At 58.8% G+C, this 13,925-nt stretch overlaps 2 protein-coding genes across 2 annotated transcripts; one reads left to right on the forward strand and one right to left on the reverse strand.

Moving 5' to 3' along the window:
• Positions 1–256: 256 nt before the first annotated feature.
• Positions 257–2,389, forward strand: NCLIV_045900 (hypothetical protein; the record flags this gene model as incomplete). Its single annotated transcript, XM_003884140.1, has 4 exons — positions 257–1,008; positions 1,410–1,470; positions 1,976–2,104; positions 2,330–2,389. 4 exons carry the CDS (start codon positions 257–259, stop codon positions 2,387–2,389), a joined length of 1,002 nt encoding a protein of 333 aa, XP_003884189.1.
• Positions 2,390–5,805: 3,416 nt separating this feature from the next.
• NCLIV_045910 (conserved hypothetical protein) lies at positions 5,806–12,152 on the reverse strand (the record flags this gene model as incomplete). The annotated part of the gene is made up of 7 exons (XM_003884141.1): positions 5,806–5,866; positions 6,451–6,732; positions 7,187–7,574; positions 8,046–8,166; positions 8,288–8,425; positions 9,229–9,887; positions 10,733–12,152. The coding sequence occupies 7 exons, from the start codon at positions 12,150–12,152 to the stop codon at positions 5,806–5,808; spliced, it is 3,069 nt and encodes a 1,022-aa protein (XP_003884190.1).
• Between the last annotated feature and the right edge of the window lie 1,773 nt (positions 12,153–13,925).

Below are 13,925 nucleotides of genomic sequence, written 5' to 3' on the forward strand. Positions count from 1 at the left end.
GAGTTGCCCGTCGACAATTCTGATTTTCTTCTCGCGACACGTGCCCGCGAAACCAAACTAGCCAGGCGGCGCCTTCATCGTCAAAAGGAGTGTGGTGTCTCAGGCGTATATACACACCGTCTTCCGCCTCTCGTAGCCATGACACGAGTCTGGCTGCGGCGGGTGTGCACTTTTGTCGTTGTTTCGACACCAGGGAACGTGTCTCCGAAAGGCCCTGCTTGGTAGAGCAAGCTGATATCCCCGTACTCCGATCAAAATGCGACTAAACGGGAACCTTCGTTGGGTCGTCTTCTTTCTGCCGTTTTCCCACCTACTCCTCGTCTGTGGGCGCTCCCTGTGCACCGTTGTTGCCGCCTCCATCGCACATTCCGATGGAGGTGCTGGGAATCCCCCACTTCTTCCCCCTGCAGATGCCTCAGGCGCTTCGGCCAGACGCCTCCCGCCACCGCTAGGCTCGCGAGAAGAACCAGGGCGAACTCGCTGGCCTCGTCCTCCGCCGGACGCGCCCTCCCGCGCTGTCGAGCTGTTTGAAGCCGTGCGGCAACCCGATTCGGATGAAGAGTCGCGAAGCGACCTGGAGAACGGCTATGGGGCCGAAAACCTCGTCGCATTCGGCCGGCGGCCTGGCAGCCTGCCGCGCGGAGGATCTGTCTCTCTCCGCGGTGGCTTTCTAAACCCGCCAGCGTGGACTTGGCCCGACTGCTTTCTCCGTCAGCTGCCCCGCAGACAGCGAGGCGAGCCGGCGACTGGACGAGGACGGAGCAAACGGTGCCACTGTCGCGGGGATGCGGTTGCTCCAGGAATCTACTGCAGCATCATGTGCGCGCAGATGAATGCCCACATGAAGGCGCGAAGCACCCTGCCACAGAAAACGGGCGAAACAGCTGACGCAGCCAAAGACGACAGCGCGATCGAGGATCGCGACACCGCAGACGATCAGGACGTTGTCCTGCTGGAGTGGATCAAACAGAAAATCACCCAACACAAAGTTGTTGTCTTCGTCAAGAGGTGAGCACTTGGAGAGCGCAGAGGGAGAAATCCGTCCATCGCCTGGACGAACACACAAACTAAAAAGGCAGGAAGGAGAGTCTCTCCTTTCTTCACGTGCGCTGGCGCTTGGGACCCGCGACCCCCGCGCGGCACGGCCGTCTTGCCGTGTCTATATGCGCTAGCTGCCTCGGACCAGCACACAAATGTCGCGCATCACGCGCACGTGCCAAGTCCACGCGGTCTGCGAGTGTACGCTCAGCGTGCCGACGTTTTATCGTGTCCAGGAGTCCAGGGCTCAGATTCGCGGCTTTGTGCACATTCGCGGATACACAGGCAGTGACGGGGAATCGACTGGACATGTGCACTTTTACGCCCCAACAACGTTTTCCACTGCGTGTGCTGTTCAACCGTCGCTGCAGCTTCTGCCCCTTCTGCCAAACCGCGCTGGAGATTCTCAGGGACGTGGGAGTGAAAGATCTGGTAGGTTCCATGTGTCCTCGCGGCGTCTCGGTGCACACCTGTGTGTGGCGTTCGCGTGCGTTGCTTTCCCTTCTGCTTTTATGCCTTGGCGTGCGGCAGTTCCTTCTTGGGGATTTGAACAGGAAACGGAGAAAACAAACGGCGATCTGTGTTCGCAAGAGGTCGAGTTCACACAGGGAGACGTTTTCTGACTGGACTGCGAGCTCTTCCTTGACGAGGCGGGCGATCGACCCGACAGACAGGCAGGCTAATCCGCCGGTTTCGTCCGTTTTCGAATGACGGCAGACTGTGAGACGCAGTGCAGCGACAAAAGGCCGAACTGTCTTCGTGTGGTATCGCCCAGTGGCGAACGAAATGCACGGGGAGGCACGGACAGTGGGCGACACCACAGCTTAGGGGCGCGTGTTTCCGTCTAAGCTTTGATTCTCTGCCAAGACAGGCAGGCGTCTCTCTCGGGTCTCGAGTTGCCACAAAATCGAGCGCTTTTGTTCCTTTCGCTTTTCAGGGCGTCGTGACGATTGAGAAGACTGCCTGCACGTCGCAGATCCAAGACGTTCTCGAACGGATGACCGGCGCCCGCACGGTGCCGCGGATTTTCATTGGCGGGAAATTTTTTGGAGGATGTTCAGATCTGGTACGAGAACCTCTGGCGTGCCCATGCATTGGGGAAAGGCACAAAACGCGCACACCCTCAGAAGTCGCGGATTCTTTCGGTCCGCTGTCCTTTTTGTTTGCACTGGCCGCATCGCGGTGGCGCGGGAAGCGTTTTTTGGGTGGGCACCCTCAATTAGTGTCGTCGGGGCGTCTCCACAATGTCGGACATGCGCGAAGCCAGCTTGTTGGTGTGCCTGTGTGCTAGGAGGAGGCTGAGGCCGACGGCGAACTCCAGGAGATCTTGGCGGCGGCTGCAGCCGTTTGAGATCACGAGGCGTCGCCTGCAGAGGGCGCGTTGAGTCCACGCCTTGTTCAGCTGTCGCGGTGCGTCCGTGGCGGCGAAACACATGGGCACGTCGGCGACCTACGCCCTTGCCTTTGTGGGAGTCCCTGGTGCGTGCGCTTTGTCGATAGGAGCTGTGCGAAGCTCGACGCTTCTCTGCGTTCGTGAGGCACCTGTGGGCGGTGAACATCACACCTATCCATTTGTGGGCCGAGCTACGCAACAAGGTGCGACCCTTGGCGACTCTTTGTTCAGTCCCTTGTGTCACCGTTTCGCTTGTCAGGCCGCCCGGCTTCTCTCCGGCTTCCGTCCGTCTCGCCTGTTTGTCTGCCCGTAAAGGGCCCACCGACCTAAGACCGTGATGTCTTTGTCGTTTATAGAAATCCGACAATGCGTGTCAAGTTCCGTGTATCGAGTTAAATAGTTAGCTCACTGCGTACTTAGGGTCAGACGTCGATCCAGGCGAACCCCGCGGCGGCTCGGCTGCCTTGACGCCGCGCCGTCTTTCTGGGCCTTCTTCCCCCGTGAGGACGTTTCCCAGGGGCAGGCGGTGCACAGTGCACACGCGCCCGTTGGCGGTGCGTTTGGAGGAACGGTTTGTCGATCGCGCAGGAACAGAAGCTCCGGAGTTTCCTGTAGCCGGGTTCTCTGGGTTCCTGCAAGCGAAGAGACGTCAGAGGGCCGCTCTGGAGAAAGAGGGGCAAAATATACTGTGTAAGTGTGTGTCGGCGGGACGCGCCGCGGGTGCGGAAACCGTCGTTTTTTTCAAAGCATCGAGCGTCGCCTCTGAGAGTCCCGTGCTTGTCACCAAGCGAGTCGACGTTTGCCCGGTGAATCTCATGTCTTTCGAATAGCGCTGGAAGCCCGAAACCGCCTATACCTTTTTCTTCCGGACTTGGACTTGAGTCTATCGGAAAATAGCCACAGGGGGAGTGCATGCTGCTGGGGAGCGGCCTCCCGCCTGATCGGGTGCATCTCGCCTTCGCCGGGGTCGTTTCCGGTGCCTTAACCTGCATCGGTCTTTTGCAAACGAGGGCGGCGTTTCGTGCCACGACGAGAAACGGTACCCTGCGCCTTTGGTGCGCCCCTCGAGGGAGCTGGGTTTGCGAATCAGCGTAGACACCGTGCGGTGGAGAGTACGTTTTTTCCGTGTCGTGCCCGAGGATTGCGCGCGGATGTGGAGAGTGACGACACAGGGTACCGCGTTGTGCTGGGAGCGGCTCGGCTGAAGGCGAGGCAGAGTTAGTTCCTCGCCTGCGAGAAGGCAGTAGAGTTTTTCCTCGGGGTAAATGACCGTGGTCGGGAGTAAGGCACACAGAATTGCCCACGGCTTCCGTTTGGGACTCCCGCAGACGGGAAAGGCGACATGAACATTAGTCCGGTGTGAAGGTGGCTCTGTGGAAGCTTGACTCGACTTTGTCCGGGGCGTATATAGGTAGCTGGTAAACCCAGGACAGTGGGTATACAGTGCAGCCGACACCTGCTTTTGCATCAGACCGCTTCTGTGTTGGGCACATGACAGAGACGGACGGGGCCGGGGATTACAGGCTCTGGCGAGCGCCCGCCTCCCACCTTGTGTCCGAACGCAGTCACACTTTGGATTTCCATGGGGGAAGTGGGGAACCACGCAGATTCGCCTGACTTTTTGCTGCCTAAATGCGAGCAAGGAAAAACGTCACAGGCGCAAGACGCCTCACGACCGATTCCCCACTTCGTGCCGGACCTCCTGCGACAGCGGACGTCGCTCGTCAGCGACTCGCAGTCCAACGACGGAATTGGGACCGCGATAGGCATCGCACACAAACACGCAGCGACGGGGCTGGGCTGGCATTCTTCCGCGGAACGCCAAAGCGGCTGGGGCAGATATGATGTGATACAGGAGTTTCAGAAAAAGCGCCATGTGTGGAATGCCCGTCCACGCTTTTCGTGCCTGCCACCGCAGCGTATGCGTTTATGAACTGTCGTACGCCACTCCTGCAAGCATACGTTATTAGACGTAAATCACATTTTAGGATTTGGATACTCGCTGCGCTGCGGCCTGGCACGCGCCGAATATACTGCCACCCAACATGCGAAACTGGGGGCGTCCGAGAACACAAGGGGGATATAAGCACTCCGGAACGGCTACTGGTGTCAATCGAACACGCGAATTCGAAAGCTTCGTGGGAATCAACGGCGGATCGATAGTTACACCGCTCTTTTGCATCACACCCGTTTCCGGAGATACCTATTTACAGAGTTCGCATTGCAAAGAAAGATGCCACACGTAAAGCGTCTTGCCTCCCCAGTACGCCTCATCATGCCGTCACCAGCGCCTAGAGCCACAGTTTTGCTTTTGCTTCAGTGGAGTGATACGCGGGAGTCTAAGCGATGGGAACGATGTGCCCACCGAGTCCGTTAAAGTGAACCTTCGGCTGTCGCGACGATTATGTTCAGAGGATCTCCCGCCACGCTCTCCATCGGTCGGCCGTTCTGAAACCGCGTCCTCCACTGATCTCAGCGGCAAAACGGACCGGAGCGCCTCCCGGAAAGTTCAGAGCCCGCAACACCCGAGTCATCTGAGGGGGCAGAGGCGCGCTATGGTTTGACTTCTCGTTCAAGATGATTCCGTTCGCCTCAGCGGCTGCGCTGGGGAAACGCTATGTCCGTTCATGAACTGCCTCCGCTGGCGCAGCCTAAGGCAGGGCGCTTTCTAGTGGCGAACGGCCATGTGCATGACTCGACACCCTGACATCGAGAATGTTCAGCCGCGGCGACATCGCTGACGGACGCTGGACCCAGGGCAACCGACGTGTTGTTTCAAACCCCTGATTGAAGCCTGAAAGGTAGACCGGCGAGCCCCCTGGGGAGGGAGGGCTGAGTCGGCAGGATTGCCACAATGTCTGCAGGCCTGTCAATGGCCAACGCGTTTGCGTTCGTCGGTACCCCAGGCAAATTGCGTTCGTCGGTACCCCAGGCAAATTGCGTTCGAGTGTGCGACTTGTTGAACCGAGCCGAGCAGCCCAACGCGGGACACGTAAATTGTGATGCACCCCTTTCTTTTGCTGAGGATAAGGCGCAGCTTCGCGCAGTGGCGCGTGCTGGCTTATCACGGGCAGTGACGACGAGCAAATACGCGCTTCTACCGCTACCGTTTTCTTCAGTGATTTCGTCTTGTCGAGGAGCGGAACGCAGCCCACCTCTAATATGTGACAGAAGCTCAAAATCGTCTCTTCTAGATAGCCTTATGTCACTATAGATGAGACCTTGGACGGTACCCAGGAACTGCAGATCGCCTCGCCGGTGCATCGGCACGTGTACGCGTTGTAGAGCCCAGCCTTCGGCACCCGGGAAGCGTGACGCAATTTTCTTTTCATCTCGTGGGTCTTCTGTCGGGCTTTTTGTCTCCACGTCTTCTCTTACTGAACCCGCACCGCGTAGACGTGCTCGTACCACAAATCGTCTTGACTGAGGAGGCATCTGAAGGACGACAGACGCACGAGGCACAAGCGATTTTGTGGAACTGCAGCACTTCCCCCAACCGATGTGAACGGCATAACGACTTACGATTCCTCCATGGGCGCCTAGCGTTCGGTCGTGACATTTGCTCCTTCATTGTGCTCCTTCGGATGCCTTGCGCGGTCGACATGCCTCGCGCCTGCGACGCTTGCCCCGCCTTTACCTTGCCATCCTCTCAAAGCGCGTTTCATCGTGAACCTCCCTGACCTCCCTGCGCCTTCCACCTTCTTTTTCTCAAAATCTCGTTCGGCCTCCGGCCCCGCTCGGCCCCGTGCCTTCTTCTGCCTGTCAGCCGTCTTTCCGTGCTTTCCTGCGTCGACTCAGCTCTCTTCCTCATTTGTCGACACGGCAACGCACCACGCCCTCTGCAGTTCCTTCTGTAGATCCAGCTGACCGCGTCGATGGCCGCCGTTCGCCCACACCAGGCAGTGCCGCTTCTTCGGTTCCAACCGTAGATCCCAGAGTCGCCACCCCCCGCTTCCGCTTGCCCATCATTCCTTTGGCGCCAGCGGTCTTCTCGTTCGCCTCTCGCGCGCTGTCCTTACCGCTGGTCAAAGTTGGCACCCCAGGCGCCCAGCAGCACCGCCTTCTTTCCAGCTGCATGCGCTGCTGAGCGCAGCAAGTCGAATCCCACGTCCCGGTTCTCCTCTTTGGGGAGAAGCACGGAATAGACGAGAATGCCCTGGGGGTGGAGCAAATCCAGACTGGTGCGCAGCGCGCGACAAACACCTCGAAAGGACGGCCGGTATCCGGACCCGAACTGGCCATGACGCTGCGTTGGGCATGGATTGATGACCGGAGGGAAGTTGAGGTAAGCCAGATGGAACCTAAAGGAAACACGATGCACCCACGCACTCAAACGAGATCCTCTGAGCGCGCTCCTCCGCCGACAGCGTCTCCCGCAAGCCCCTTGCGCAAACCGCTCCTCGCCGTCTCCCACAAGCCTCGGCAACCGACAGTCAAAGTGCACTTCCAGAGAGACAGCGGCCATACTAGGTCCAGGGCGGAAAAGACCCGCCTTTGTGTGTGGGTCAGTCTCGCCCCGCCCCGACGGGACAGCAGACATGGAAGGGCGGCGGCACCCCGGAAGATCATCCCAGACGACGCGGGTTTCCGCCTCCCATACGCAGATGCCTCGTCGTAGCGGCGCGGGAGCAGGGACGGTCGCACACGAAGGCCAAAACAACAGACTATGCCCCGACGGAAACACAGCAAAAGGGATATGCGCGTGTCTTCTCTAATGTGCAGCGCCTTGCTCGTGGGCTGTCTTTGGGTCCTCACTGGAGATGGCTCCTGGCCATTTTCTCCAGCTCTACGTCGACGTCGAGGCGAAAGACGACCGCAGCTTTCTCAGCAAGTCCGTTTCGTCTTGCTGTCTCTTCGGCCAGTTTGGCGAGCGTCTCCGCCTCTTCCACCATGACGATGCTCTCGGTTTTCCAGCCCTTCAGCTCTCGCTCTTGATTTCTTCCCATGTGGTCTGCCTTCGGAACACACGCCGCGCCCTTCGGTGTCTCGCGCATGTCTTCCCGAGACAGAGCCGCAACGATGGCGACGGCGCGCGGTCCCGCGCGGACGCTCAAGAGGCTCAGCGGGCCTTCAAACTGGGACGCGAGAGCCTCGGTCAAAAGGAAACACAGGCGCTGGAGATGTTGGCAAGAAGGGGAATACGCTGAAACGGCGAAAGCGAAGACAAGCAAGCGGTGCAGTGAAGGGGACTGGAGAAAGCGCTGTTTAAGAGCCAACTAACATTGAGCAAAATACCTGTACATACCTGCCGCCATATCGTCCACGAAAGACGTAAAAACGCGTGAAGAGTCATCTCGACGGGAACGAGGATACGACGAACGACGGTCATGTTCAGACGCGGAAGAAGCCCAACGCCGACAAAGACGGTGCAACGAACAGGCACACGCAAAAGACCGCCAAGACACAGACGCTGGAGCGAAAATGGAAACGCCCATTCCTCCAGAATCACTACAAAGACAGAGATCAGGTCCGCGTCCTCCAAGTAAGCCACGCGAATCAGCGGTCGAGCGAATCAAGTGCAGAGACACCCGAAAAAACGAGCCAAGGGGAGGGGTGAATGAAAGTAGACCGTGTGATGCGAGAGCACGTTCGTTTTTGACAGTTCGCGTCTCACCCGCAAAGGGGGGGAGGAGAAGGTTAGTGGCGAGCTGTGGGCGCACGGGGAGGCCGAGAGGCTCGAACCAGACGCTAGGATCGTCTCCCTTGACGAGCTCCGTTACAAACTCCGCTCCGCCCTAAGAACACAGCGAGACGCAGAGACGGCAGCCGGCATGCATTTCCTTCCACCGCCAAGAGGCCGTCGCCACTGCGTCGGGGGGCGCCGACCTTCTTGGGATCGTGAGAAACGCCGCGTACCTGTGCAAGTTTCTCTTTGTGCGAGTGGAGGCTCTGCACTGCGAGACAGCTTGCGGGAGGAAGCGCCTGGAGAGCGTCGACTACGAGCGGCAAAAGCGGCCGAGCCGACACCGAGAGCAGGCGCACCAGTTGGACGGTCTGAAGACGCACGACAGAGCGGCGGAAATCAGGAACGGAAAGCAGTAAAGACGAAAGGTGTGAAATAAGCGAAACAAGGAAGGCGGGAAACAAGGAAAACAGGAATGGACGACAGCGCAGGAAGGGCGAAGGTGCTAAGGCTTGCGACTGGCGCTGCACGGCCATTCGTCGATAGCAGAAGAGGAATGGAGAGAGACGCAGTCGAACGGGAGACAGTGGAGGGGAGCGCGGGGCCGAGAGGAAGCAGGGAAAGCAGTGGCGTTATTGCAATTGGAAGAGTGCGAGAGCCCGAGGCCAGAGGGAAGGAAGGATAAACATACGAGATTGAGTATATGCACTTGCGCCAATGGATCGCCACTCGCCGGCGCAGAGAAAGACGAGCGCGAATCCAGGACTACACAGAGGCAGTCAGACAAGGCCCGGGGAGAAGGAAAGGCAACGCCGGCGCAAACGATGAAAGGACGATCCCCACTGGCACGCGTTCGACTTCCGTCGTTCGTCCTCGTCCCTGTCTCCAGATTCCTCAGCGTCCCCAGTCCCCCTTTGTCTCTCACTTCCGCGCCTCCCCCTTTTCCTTTTCCTTCCCCTCCTGTCGTCCCTTCTGCTTATTCTCTGTTTCGTGGCTTGCGCGTCTCCCTCCGCTCGCAGGTTGCACCCTGCCTGCCTCGCTCTCTAAGGTCGGCCACCCTTTTCCCTTTTTCTCCCCTTGCCGCGTTTTCTACTCTCGGTTCAAGGGTGTCCACGAATGTGCACGACTCGCGCCTAAATACCCCTCCGCGGCTGCGGCCTCAGCTCTCCCTCACCTGTGCGGCTGCGCCGTCTACTGGCTGGGTCTCAAAAACGTCCACTTCAACGCCCGGGACGCCGTCCGCCTCGCCGGAGACTGCGCGGTAGAAGAGGGCCCTGCGCAAGGCAGATGCACGCTCGACCGACATGCCGTTCCCGCCGTCTGTCGCGCGCTCGCTCTCTTGGCTCCGAGTACGCGCCCGTGATGAGGCCTTCAGCGCCCGGAGAACAGAGGGAGAGAAACGGTCGCGCGAAGACTGAGAGGCCGCGGAGACAGGCGCCGGAGGCGAAGCGGAAGGCCTGAGAAGCGCAGCTTCGCTGAGGCCCAGGGCACGCCGGCGATGAAGCGCCCGACGCAGGCGCGACGCGACCTCGTCGACCGGGCAAGGCAAAAGTGGAGTCGGCACAAGCAGACTGAAGCTATGCGGCGTCTTGCCAGCAGGCAAAGAAGACGCGGAAGTCGAGGAAGACGGCGCGACAGACGAGGAGTCAGAGGGCGCCGAAAGGATGGCGAAAGATGAGGTTGTGTCTGGGGTGTCGGGAGAGGCCTGAGTTGCCCCTGAGAGACGGGACTGCTCAGGGTCACCCAGGGGCGTCACGCGGCCGCGGGCGTGACGCAGGAGCCGAACTGAGATGGAGGCCAAGCGATTCAGGATCCCAACACCGACGACGGCGCCTGAGGCGAGAAAGGAAAGGGGAGCGTGACACGCCCCGCAGAGAGGAAGAAGCAGGGAAGACGAAACAAGTAAATCGGCGTAGTCTTCAACGGTGTGGCAGAAATAGAGACGCAGCAGAGAGAGCGGAAGGAGATGCGGAGACACGGCAGTCCCGTTTGACAGCGGCACTTGTGAACTAAGCACTTTTAACGCCAGGCCTCCATTGACGTCCCGTGGAGACGATAAGACGCCGTTCCAGGGAGCGGCTTGAACCTTCACGTTTTGTCGTCGACCTGGTTTGTGACGTGAGTCGGGTTCCCCGCCTTCTCGCCATTGGTTACCCTTCTGTTGTAAACGTTTGGGGATTCGCGAAACCCGAAAAGCGGTTATGCACACCCAAGACGTCGGCTCCTCACGCCTCTGCCTATCCATATATCTACATACAGAAGTATCTATGTATGCGTATACGCACATATCCATTTCCGGATTTTGTTTGTATGCTGGCATGGAGGAATGTGCGTGCATGAGGGAACGACAGTTTGACATCAACATCGTGACCCCTCTGACTTTCCAACTTCTTTTCCGTTATGAAACTGACGGTGCACGCAACGGCTCAGATCTTCGAGGTCCAGAGAAAAGATCAGGCGGCGTGTATCACGTGGGCAGTCGGACTCGCCAGAAAGCGCCAAACGTCGTGCAGATTTCGCCCCCTCTGTCCTGCGCTTTTCCGGACACCCGCGTCTTCGGTACGGACCTTTCCCGACCCGCCCTCCTCGTTCTTTCGCGCGTGCGTCTCCTTCGCAACGGATACGCCGCCCGACGCGCTTCTGTAGGGTGTCGCGACACTTCAGCAGCGTACACTCACCGTCCTCGTCGACAACCTCGACGAGTGTGCCCGTGCGGACGTCTCGCAGTTCATGCAGGTTTGCAAGCTCGTGATGAAAGACCCAAGGATGGCCCGTGACGAGCTTCTCTCGCCGGCGCGCGCCTCCGTGACATGCGCTCGCGGGAAGGAGACGCGCGCGTCGCACACCTAGAGTGTTGGCGACGCTTTCTTTTTGCTTTGCCTTCCCGTTCTTTCCTTCTGAGTTCGCCTCTGTCCCTGTGGAACCAGAGGACAGGACGTTGTGAGCTTCCAGAACCGCCTTGGCACTCCACTTGACCTGGAAGGAAGAGGCAGCAGACGGGTTCCCCTTCTTTTTCGTTTTGCCTTGGAGTCGTGGGGACTCAGGACACAAGGACGGCAGCGATGCGAACGCATCGTCGGGGGCATGCTTTCGGCTGCGGGGGAGTCGCTTCACGCCTCTTCCCTCATCGCCTTCCGCTCCACTCCAGCGTGGCGGCTTTTGCTGCTCTCCTCCCTGTCCCCCTTCCCCCTCTTCCGCTTCCTCTTTCGGTCGGCGCACGCCGCCTTCGCCTTCTGTCTCTGTCCCTTCCGCCCTGTCTCCGCCGCGCGCGTCTCCTTCTGCGCCTACAAGTTGGCGCGCTTCTTCCTCTGTTTCGAGAGGCGGCCGTGGCGAGCGCGTGGGCGAGCGGTGCCTCGCTCTCAGCCTTGCGAAGGCGCGAGAGAAGAAGCCGGGAGAAGGGATGCAGGAAGAGGAGGCAAAGCAGGGACACGGCGACGCCGATGCGAGGAGGGGTGATGAGAGGGGAGACGAGGAAGACCGAGAATCCCCGAGCCGCGAAGAGCGAGAAGACCCGACAACTCGGCGGTTGGCGAAGGGGAGAGCGGGTGCGGAGGGAGGAAGATCAGAAGAAGAGGACGGAGAAGCGAAAGACGAAAGCAACCTGTAGACCTGGTGACCGAGACCGCGCGACGGCGGTGGGGAGGCAGAAGGTACCGTACTGTTTAGAACGCGCAAAGTGAGACCACAACCGCGAGGCCACGGACACACGGAGGCGGGAGAAGACGATTGCAGCTGTTCAGGCCAAGTCGATGGCGGCACGGCAACCGGAGAGAAAGGAAATGGCGAGTAACGTTCGCGACCAGGGACGCGAGGCTGAGCTCCGTTTGGGGGTTTGTCACTTTCGGGCGAGCCTTCCTCCGTCCTGCATCCAGGGGGCGTCTCCAGGAGAGGCTTGGAGGGGATAGGCAGTCGTTGCTTCTCCGAAAGCAGAAGACGCTCGTTCGATTCAAGTGTTCGTTCCGGGCGAACGAGAGAAGAGACTTGGCGGGGAGAAACACAGCACCGGCCAAGAGTGAAATGAGACAAAAGTTTCCGTCGTCTCGGGCGCCGCCAGGAGTCGAGGCGAGCGCCCGGTGGACGCGAGAGCGGAGGCGCCATGGGAGCGCGACGCAAATGAGAAGGTGGGGGATGAGCAAAAGGAAGTGGAGATGGCGGGATCTGACGAGAGAAGAAGAGCAGGCCATGGATGACGCCCCGAGGCGGTCAGGGAGTGTTGTTCGATAAGAAACCCCGCAACGAAATAATTGGCAAAGCGAAGGAAGAGAGATCAGAAACAGAAGAGGCAACTCGATACTGTTGAAAAGATGCGTATGGCTAACGGTGAGCGACGGACCAAGAAAAGTGGATCAGAGCACTCGACAGTTCGGACAGTGGTATGCCGTGAACCGCTTGCGTGCATACCATATGAAACGATAACGATGAAAGGCGTTTTACAGTGGTACATGCAAATCTATCAAAGTGAGTGAAGGAAGGGGAGGCACTCTACGCGGAAAGAAGGGCTTTTGGCGGAAGAGCGAAACTCTTCCCTCGAAGCCAGATGTGGCACGGGCAGAGGACACAGACGACGAAGACGTTACGCCGAGGAAAAAGATGAAATCGAAGTTGAAGGGAGAAAGGTGAGCCCTCGATTCAAAAAGTGACAAGACACCTCCGAGGGAGAGTCGATGGAGGCGCGCGGTAACTACACTCGAGACGTGCGTCGATGACTGTAACCAGTCCCGTGTCTCCGCTGTTCGGGGCTCAGACCGTTCGGAGGTGGGACCGGGGGAAAAGCGAGAGGACTGACAATTCCTGGATCTCCATTCGAGATCCAGAAGGCAGAGAGGGGAAAGTAATCAAGAGAGGGGCGAGGAAACAGAAGAAAAAGTGAGACGAGGGGAGAGAAGCGAAGAGCAAAGCCGGTCATCCGCGGCCGCTTTTGCGAACGTGCAGGCTGCATGCGCTTCCCTGGCGACAACATGCAGCTGGAACACCTGTCTCGCGCCTGAACAAATAACTGGGCAGTTTACGGAACGGAAGACGGGAAGAAACTGAAAGGGTGATCTCCTGTAGTGTGAAGAAGGCTCTTGAAGATGGCTCCATGCTTTCCATGACTGCACAGCGCTGCAGGAATTTTGTCATAGCCTCGTACCATCCGTCCTCGCAGTGTATGTACGCTCCAGCGAACGCGGCTGCAGTGTTCGTCGTCCGTTGTCTTGAAAGCGGAAGAATCGCTTATGCACTTTGATTGCTGGAGCAAATTCTCGGAGCTTTTTGTTCTGGCGAGCGTGCACTGCGTCCCGGCGATCTGCGTTTCGCCACTTGTTCGTTTTCCTCGTTCACAACCGCACGTGAAAAGCTGCTCGGCCGTCTCGCGATGGTGCCGACCCGTCCAGTGCTCCAAAGTGGAGCGCCTGGTTTGCGAAAAATCGGTTTTCTGTCTGGCAGATAAGCTGAAGACGAGAGCGATGCCTCTTCAAGAGCTCCTTTCCTCGAATTATGTCTCCTTGCCGTATGTCGCGCGCCGACTGTCGCAAGGAAGAACCACACAGTCCCACCAGAACGGCTCCAGTGGCAGTCCTGGACTCTGACGTCCGGCAAGATCTCAGATCCTGCTGAACACTTCGTTCGCTCTTCGACACGCCGAGTCCACACACTTCCAAGTTCGCGGGTTTCCTTTTCCAACGCGAGCAGCGTACAACAAGGACTGCGGTTGTGTCGTTCACCTGGACTTCATAGTCGGAGCTCCATCCCCCGTTGTTTTAATCCGAGGACGTGGCCAGCATTCATGCAATAAGGGAACATAGATTTGCTCCTGTCCCCTTTTTGTCCCTGAAATGGCAAGGCGCCAGCTCTCTGGTTCGCGGGTGGAGCGGCCTCTGTCTCTCTACA

Source organism: Neospora caninum, chromosome X (genome assembly GCF_000208865.1).
Source record: "Neospora caninum Liverpool complete genome, chromosome X".
In the NCBI taxonomy this organism is placed as follows: Eukaryota; Apicomplexa; class Conoidasida; order Eucoccidiorida; family Sarcocystidae; genus Neospora; species Neospora caninum.